The sequence below is a fragment of the Chinchilla lanigera genome, unplaced genomic scaffold (genome assembly GCF_000276665.1).
Source record: "Chinchilla lanigera isolate Chin_1 unplaced genomic scaffold, ChiLan1.0 scaffold00006, whole genome shotgun sequence".
NCBI classification, from domain to species: Eukaryota; Metazoa; Chordata; class Mammalia; order Rodentia; family Chinchillidae; genus Chinchilla; species Chinchilla lanigera.
The window spans coordinates 292,542-301,596 of record NW_004955407.1 but is presented as its reverse complement, the minus strand read 5'-3'; the positions used below and the strand labels follow the sequence as shown (position 1 = coordinate 301,596).

The following is a 9,055-nucleotide window of genomic DNA, read 5'->3' as shown; positions in this document are numbered from 1 at the left end:
GAGAACTCCAGACCAATCTCCCTAATGAATATAGATTCAAAGATACTCACTAAAATACTAGCAAATAGAATGAAGCAAATCATCATGAAAATCATTCATCATGACCAAGTCGGAGTCATTCCAGGAATCCAAGTTTGGTTCTGCATTTGCAAATCTGTAAATGTTATATGCCATATCAATGGAGCCAAAGACAAAAACTGCATGATCATTTCAATAGATGCTGAAAAAAACTTTCAACAAAGTCCAGCATGCATTCATGACAAAAACTCTACCAAAAATAGGAATAGATGGGTCTTTACCCTAACTTGATCAAAGACATCTTTGACAGTCCAACAGCCAACATCATTCTAAATGGATTAAAAACTGAAAGCTTTTACTTTAAAATCAGGAACAAGACAGGGATGTCTGCTGTCACCACTCCTGTTCTGGAACCATTAGCCGGAACAATTAAGTGAGAGAAATAAAAAGAATAAGGATAGGAAAGGAAGAAGTAAAACTATCACTATTTGCAGATGACATGATACTTTACATGGAAGACCCCAATAACTCCAGAAGACTCCTTGAATGAATCAACAAATTCAGCAGTGTAGCTGGATACAAAGTCAACACCCAAAAATCGATAGCATTGCTATACACAAGCATCGAACTGACTGAGAGAGAAATTAAGGAAACCATACCTTTCACAATAACATCCAAGAAATTGAAATGTTTAGGAATCAGTCTAAGAAAAGAAGTCAAAGATCTCTTCAACGAAAACTACAGTACTCTGAAAAAAGAGATCAAAGAAGATTTCAGTAAATGGAAAAATATTCCTTGTTTGTGGCTAGGAAGAACCAACATTGTGAAAATGGCCATAGTCCCAAAACTGCTGTACAGATTCGATGCAATTCCCATTAAACTACCATTAGCATACCTCACAGATCTCGAGAAAACATACCTTGAATTCATCTGGAACCAGAAGAGACCTGGAATAGCAAAAGCAATCCTGGGCAACAAGGATAAGTCAGGTGGAATCACAATCCCTGACCTGAAATTATACTATAAAGCTATTGTAATAATATCAACCTGGTACTGGCTAAAAAATGGACCAGAGGATCAATGGAATAGACTGGAAGAAACAACCACAACCAAGAACACATTCAGCCACCTAATCTTTGATAAAGGGGCCAAATAAACTGACTGGAAGAATGATAGCCCCTTTAATGAATGGTGCTGGAAAAATTAGCTTTCTACCTGCCAGAGACTGAAAATAGAACCAAGTCTATCATCATGCACGAAACTCAAGTCAGAATGGATCACAGATCTCAATGTTAAAACAGAAACACTAAATCTATTGGAAGAGAGAGTAGGTAAAAATCTTGAAAACATAGAGGTAGGCAGAGAGTTCATGAACAAGAACCAAAGTGCATGGGAAACACTTCAAAGAATCAACAACTGGGATCTCATCCTACTGAGAAGTTTCTGCACATCTGAAGATATCAGTAGTAGAGTAAAAACAAAACCCACAAATTTGAAAAAAATTTTAGCTGACTGTCTCAGACAAAGGGCTTCTATCTAGAACATAAAAAGAATTAAAAAATATCAGCCCCCCCCCAAATTCAAAGACCCAATCCAAAAATGGGCAGCTGAGATGAATACACACTTCCCAGATAAGGAAATACAAATTGCAAATGTCGTTTGAGAAATTCAAATTAAGACAGCACTGAAATTCCACCTTACCCCAGTAAGAATGGCTATCATTAAGAAATCAACCAATAATAAATGCTGGTGAGGCTGTGGAGAAATAGGAACCCTTCTCCACTGCTGGTGGGAATGCAGACCGGTGAAACCACTGTGGAAATCAGTTTGGAGATTCGTCTGCAAACTGGGGCTAGAGGTCCCATTGAACCTACCTATTCCCCTTCTGGGTATTTTCCTAGAAGATCTAAAAACATCATATCACAGTGATATTTGTGCACCCATGTTCATAGCAGCACAGTTTGTATTTGCTGAATTGTGGAAGCAACCCAAATGTCTGTCCACTGAGAATTGGATAAGAAAATTGTGGTACTTTTATATAATGGAATATTACTCAGCTGTAAAGAAAGATAAACTCGAGGTTTTTATAGGTAAATGGTCACAACTAGAGACCATACTCATAAGTGAAATAAATCAAACATACATGTGCAAGCACCGCATTGTGTCATTAGTGTAAAACCTGAAAGAGTTAATAAAAAGTTGGAGGTATGATACACATTGTGAAATGATAGGAAAATGCTCAAGTGTAAAGGGCAACTGGAATGTGGGAAAAAGAAGGAAAAGAAAAATTTTGTATGTATGTATGTACAAGATAGTTAATATAGTTGATCTACTGCCTTCTTTTTTGTTGCTGAAAGAAACTGTTAATGAGTCCTTGATTGATAAATATTGCATGTCTCTATTTGTTTTCCTGAGAAACCACTTTGAAGATATCAATATGTAATACAACAAGCATTGTTTATTTCCTACCACTTTGTAACTCTGTATTGTTTGTACTGTTCTTTTGCTATTTTGTGAAAGGTTGTCTGTCTGTTAATGTTTTACTCATTTTATTTTCAAAATGAAAAAAATATGAAAAGATAAATGAATTGACAGTTTCTGATGCCTGGTTGAACATATATAATTGCATTTTTTAAGTTTAGAGATTCATGTTGCCTTATCCTTGGATAACATTTTCTGTCTGAACCTTGGGAGCATTATAGATAAAGGACCATTCATTTTTTGGCTTAAATAGGAACTGTAGGGGAGCGGTACAAGCACCTGCCTGGCAAGTGCAAGGTCCTGAGTTTGATTCTCCGTACCAAAAAAAAAAAAAAAAAAAAAAAAAAAAAAAAAAAAAAAAAAAAAACCTAGGAACTGTATCAGATGAATAATTCTGTTAATTTCAACAGAAATTGTGGTTTTTATTTTTCAGTGTTGAAAATCAACCCATGAGCACAAGTCAGAAAAAGGAAAATGTGCTTTCATTAGAAGCAGTAAAGGTACGGTTTTCAATTAACATTAATTATTAATAATGCCAAGCAAATGTTTTTAATTACTGTGCATTCTTTTAGATTCTGTCATCTTATTTTACATTTAGTAAAGAACACTGTATTATTATTTTAGGTGGAAATACAGTTCACATTTCTTGGACATTTATATCTAGAGGTGAGGTGGGGGAAGAGCCTCAAGAAGGGAGTTTAGTCCTGGTCTCCGTTTTGATACTAACCAGAAATGTGCCCTTTGGTTGAGACATTTATGTCTTTGCTTTAGTTTTCTGATCTGGGAATCAAATAACGTGATCTCCCCTGTCTTAGTATCTTATAGTTCTCTAGGAATTTCTTAGGTTTAGGTCACAATTTTTGAAATGCTGCAGACAGCCAATAGTGCTTTCTGGGAAGAGAAATTAATGACATGATCTTACATGTTATCACTATGTGATGGATGTATTTGGTTATCTCGCCTACAAATGGGTCTGTTTTTGCTCCTACAGAAAAGCAAAAAAAAAGGGGAAGTTACATACCGACCTAAAAATTATGGATAAGTGTTTGAAAATTCTTGAAAATCATAAACATTTCAACCTTTATTTTCTTAAGTGATTTTCTAGAAGTTGAATGTTTATGTTTGGTAGTGTATGTGATCACATTTTTGTAGCTGTCTCACAATCACAGTTTTACTTTTCAGTTGCTTTTTTTTTAAACATGATTTATGACAGTAAAGGACTTTCTAGGGATTTCAGGGTAGTTTAGCTTAGTCAGTGAAAGAAACAAAAAGTCATCTGAATTTTTCATTACTGTTATGGGTACTTTTTAACATTTTTTGAAAAATATATATAAAGTCCAAGTACATTAAGTATGATAAGGATAAAGTTGGTATTTTTATTCCTGCCTTCTCTGTCATAGTGAAAGATATCAATATTTACTTTGTTGAAAGAAATAATCAGGATTAGCTTGCTTCCCTTTCTTCCTCCCTGCAAGTTTGGCTACTAATTCTGTTCCTGGTTTTAATGACATCTCATCTGCTTCTCTATAGCCAGTAGATAGCCAGCCTGTTGTTTTGCCATTGTATGGCTCTCTAGCTTTCCCCTTCAGTTTTTATATGCTGTGAGCTGCCCTATGCAAGATTTTCACTTCTAATGCTACATATGAAACTTTACCCTTGTATACTTCACAGGAAGGCTGTTTCCTCTAAGGTCTCCAATCTCAGTGCTGCTTTGGTTACCAGCTCTTGTCTACCCATGTTCTAATTCCTCAAGGCTGTGTTTCTGGTGATCTTCAGCAAAGCTTACAGCATTCTTTGCTCCTTCTCTTGGTCTCTGCTTGTTTCCCTACTTAGCTTATATGTGCTGGTCTACTGTTTCAGCTAAACAAAACAAAACAGAACAGAAGAAAACAAAATTCAGTCTTCAAACTGGAATGTCTGCCTTCTGAGGTTTGCTTCAGAAAGTCAGTTTTGTGGATTCAGTAAATGTATATGATGGCAAATATAGTGAATGTGCCTGTATCGTAATAGTCCTTTCTGTTCTTTATATCTTGGTCCATACTAACAATATTTTTAAAAATTTATTTATTTATTCTTAGTATCTTATAGTTTCCAGAATAATTTCATCTGGGGTCTGGACCTCTAAGTACATGCCACTCATAGTCATGATAATGTTTCTCTTTTGATTTGAGGTCTTTAGGGTTACTTATACACGGGCACCTGGGTTTGACCATAACAGAAAGTACACCTGGCACTCTCTCTGTGGTAGCATTTTGGCCCACATAAGTTTGTTTTTTTAACCTTCTGAAACTACTGGTAGGTTTTCTTCATGCTATTCACACAGAACCAGTTGTTCAGGACTGCCGCTGCAGGCACCACAATGAGTGTGTGTGTTGATAATGCCAACAGTCAGCTCCATAACTTAGGGGGAAATTTTTTAGAAAAGATTAGCAACAACATTTATTACTGTACTATTTAGAACAGTCTCAGTTGAAAATTTTTCATTTGACAAGGAGCATAAAGCGTACTGTTTATTTTCTTTCTGTTGAATAGTTTTCTAAAAATAACACCCCACTGTAGTTGGGCATTGCTCATCAGGCTTCCATCTTGCTAACTTGAATTGTAGAATGCCTCAGTGGTAAAAAGGAAAAAAGTATGCTGCATTTTTCCTCTCAAGTCTGAATCCTAACAGATTTATATATAAGAAGCACATGCTATGTACGTAAATCTTCTTGTATTTACTAAATCAAAATGGCAGGGATATTAAGTTATGAACTTGAACTATTAACATGAATTATTTTAAATAATTATAGCTATATTTTATCTTGATATCATTACAGTCTTGGCTCTTAAAATACTACATATATGCTACACAAATTTTGCTGCGCTATAATATTGTAGCTACTTTTATTTTTGTTTTTTGTTTTTGGTTTTTCTCCGGTACTGGGAACCGAACTCACGACCTTGCGCTTGCCAGGCAGGCGCTTTGCCGCTGAGCTAAATCCCCAGCCCCTAATATTGTAGCTACTTTTAATACTTTATATTCCTCAATTGGAATGTATATTTCTTGTATATTAACAGGTGTTTAGTGTAGCTAGTCTTTCATATATTTAATTCACAATCTAAAATTGTCTTTTAGCCTGAGCATTTGCTGCATTCACACCTACTTTTATTTAAAAAGGGGTAAGGAATATTGTGTCCTGCCTGCCTTCTACCTATTTCAGGGGAACAGTCACCTTTTTCTCCCTTCTAAGGCTGAGTTCCTGAGGTCTGCACCTCCATGCAGTGGGTACTGATCCAAGTGTGTCCTGCCTTTGCTTGTGTCCTGCTTTCAGTGTGTCCATGCCTCAGTCTTAGTCTTAGTCATGTTTTGCCCCCCTGGTCTTAAACTTAAGGGCTCGAGCAGTCTTCCCAACCAGCTGGAACTCCTTGTAGGCACCACTTCACGAACTTAATGATTTTTAAAAAGTGAGATTTCAGTTTTTTAACTAAGAGTAGTAAAGATATGGGTATATCATGGTATAAAAGTTACAATATTTGTTGTACTCATCTTAGGCAGAGCAAAAGAGTTTATGGCTCATCTTCTTTTCCTGTTCTCATTCTGTATTGAAACAATAATTCTGTGATATAGATGTAATGTTATTTTTCAAACAAAATTACTTTAATGATAGAGGATAAATATTTCATCTTTACACCTTAATATTAGCTATAAGATCCATTAAAAATATTGTGGCAAATATATATTGATAGTTACCATGGTGTTAATCCTCATCACAAACTAAATCTGTTATGATAAAAGTAAGTAGTGATTTTAATTTAAAATTGTAGCATCATTGAAGCTCTAACTCAAGATAGGAGTAAGAATAAATTCATGCTACAGTATTTTTCTCAAAATTGGGAGAATTTCAGTTACTAGTGGGAATTTCAACTACTGGTAAATTTGCAAATATGTGGCAGCCAGATGTCTCAGTGGAACACTAGAATTGCCTAATAAGCAGCTGGTTTTAGTTTATTAATGCCAAACCTCAGTAACCATTCATAACTAAAGTAATAGTCATACTCATGGTGACAGCGTAAACAGTTGTTTCCTTCCTCACTGTGGTTACAGGGAAGACATTGACTGGTGGATGTCGGATGAAGATATTTACTAGAAGAACACTCACACTATTTTCATTCTGACAAACTTCACTTGTAGGAATTTTCATGGCAAAGAGAGCAAGGGGTAAATAGTTTTGGAGTAGGAATTGCATTGTACAAAGATATAGTATGAGAGAGAGAGAGAGAGAGAGAGAGAGAGAGAGAGAGAGAGAGAAGGTAAGGTAGTTGAATGGAGCAAGGGAAATAAATACGAATGTATATGCTGACATTAGACATCCTGAGCATTGTGAGGGGCAGCAGATGAAACTAGAGAAGGGCTCAGGTGCTAGATTTACTAGAATCTTGAATGTCATCCAGGGAGTTTGGCAGCAAAGCACAACCCACTGGAAGACTTTAAGAATTACCATATTTGACTTCTGAGAGATTTCTCTGGCTTTTGAATGGACTATAGACTGGGGAGAAACAGGAATGAGAGCAAGAGCCTCAGCAGGAGCAATAGCATAGAAACTGGTTAGGCCACCTCAGGCACTATTCTAGGGGAGAGGTCATGTCCTGATGTGTTGTTTGACTTTAACTGGTGGGATTTTATAGTTTGTAGAAAATGGAAGAATGCAGATAAAGCATGGTCAAGTTCCATTCAGATATACTGATTTTGAGGTCCCACTGGAGCATCGAGATGAAGATAAATGTCTGGTTGTTAATAGAATGTACAGATCCATAGTGTAAAAGTCTGAGAAGAAAATACAAATATGATTAGTTTCTTCCAGTTAATGACCTTTGTGAGAAGAAGCTTATAAAAGGTACATAAAAGTAAAGTGGGCCCATGCTTGAAATCGAAGCAACATGATACATGAGCACAAAGATGTGATCTGAAATAGATAGAGAGACTATATTCAGAGAAGAAAACCTCAGACTGATGTCATGAAACCGAAAGGAATTAATAAAGGGATTCAGTGTCACATTCTTTAGACACATCATATAATATCAAGACTGAAAAAAAGTCAATTGAATTATTAAGTAGGGGAGTATTTCTGAGGTATCATGGTCAGTATGATTAGGAAAAACAAGCAGATTGCAGGGATTTGGGGAGTGGGAGGAAAGAAAGAGTGGGAGGAAAAAAGATGGGGATTAGTAACCCCTTTTTAGTGAAATTTATAGTGAAGAGAGAGATGGCTGTCTCTGCACATGTGCTTTTATGTGGTAGAGGCTTGCAGGGAGGCTGATGAGCAGTGGAGATTCCTGAGGAGACAACAAGGTGTATGAATTGGTGCCTGCTTAAGGAATTAGTTTTGGAAAGGGCACTGTTTCCTCCTTTCATGCATGGTTTGTGAAGGAAGGAGGCCAGATGCTGTGGCCATAAAGCAAGTAGAGAGGAGAGGCACAGTCGAGACTGAGGAATGCCTCTGTGAAGTAGAAGGCAGAGCCAAAGTGGTGACTGGCATGGTGAGCATATTCACCTCGTTTTAGTCTGTCAGTGATTTGGGGTTCTATTTCCCAGGAATACTTTTGCAAATCTGCTCTATTTTGGGAGCCCAAATCCTAGCTCTACCTTTGAGGCCCTCCTTCTGCTCCTTACCTCCTTTTATATTGCCTGGGATTTACCCACTGTCCTTATTCTATCTAGAATAAGAACTGTTTCTTCTCATCATCAAGACTAATAACTCCCTTTTCTAGAGGTACTAGAGACTATAGTCTCTTCCTTTTAAAACTTTTTACTCATCTTCTGGGATCTGTCATTCCTTCCTTTCCAATAAGTATAGAGCTGACCCTCAAAACGGGAACAAAAAGCCACCTTTCCTATCTTGGAACTTAAATGCCACCATTTGTCATTCTTTCTATTTAAAATCTATCAAAAGGGTTCCTTTCTGTTTAGTGACCATTCCTATTTTTTTGCAACCTCTCACTGCATGACACCTCGAGTTTGGGCCTATATTCATAAATTTCTGAAGGATTGTGATGCTGTCTCATGCAGTCTGAGTGATTTTCTACAGTCCTCATCCATGTAGTTATTCCAGTAAATACTTAAGTACCTCTTACTCTCAAGCACATTTCTGTGTGCTAGAGATACTGCAGTGAGTAAAACACAAACTTTTCTACCTTTTTGAAATTTATTTTCTCAAGGAAAAATATGTTAAATGATGTGTATGTGTGTCTCTGTCTGTGTGTATGTTTGCCAGCAAGTACAAGGAAAGAAATTAAACAGGAGAGGCATAGACAATTCTGAAGTAGAGGGGATTGCTAATTTAGGTAGTGATGGAGGGGTTCTTAAATGAAATATGAAGGAGGTGAGGTGGTCTGAGTCATAAAATTATCTGGGGAAGAATATTGTGAGCAGAAAGAAAAGAGAACGCAAAATTCCTGAGGTAGGAGTGTGCCTAATGTTTCTGAAGATCCCTGAGGAGGCTAGACCTCCTCTTTTTTGACCTGGCAATGGCATTTGGCATCCTTCATTCCCCTCTGCCTTTGCAAGTATTCTTTG

At 36.7% G+C, this 9,055-nt stretch overlaps 1 protein-coding gene across 2 annotated transcripts in view; it reads left to right on the top strand.

Moving 5' to 3' along the window:
• The window catches only part of Crybg3 (beta-gamma crystallin domain containing 3), a 125,703-nt gene that overhangs the window by 27,421 nt on the left and 89,227 nt on the right, over positions 1-9,055 (top strand). For both annotated transcript variants that reach the window (XM_005375490.2, XM_013503474.1), the window contains exon 2: positions 2,933-2,999. In XM_005375490.2, the coding sequence (XP_005375547.1) occupies positions 2,933-2,999 (67 nt within the window). The remainder of the gene's footprint in view (positions 1-2,932; positions 3,000-9,055) is intronic.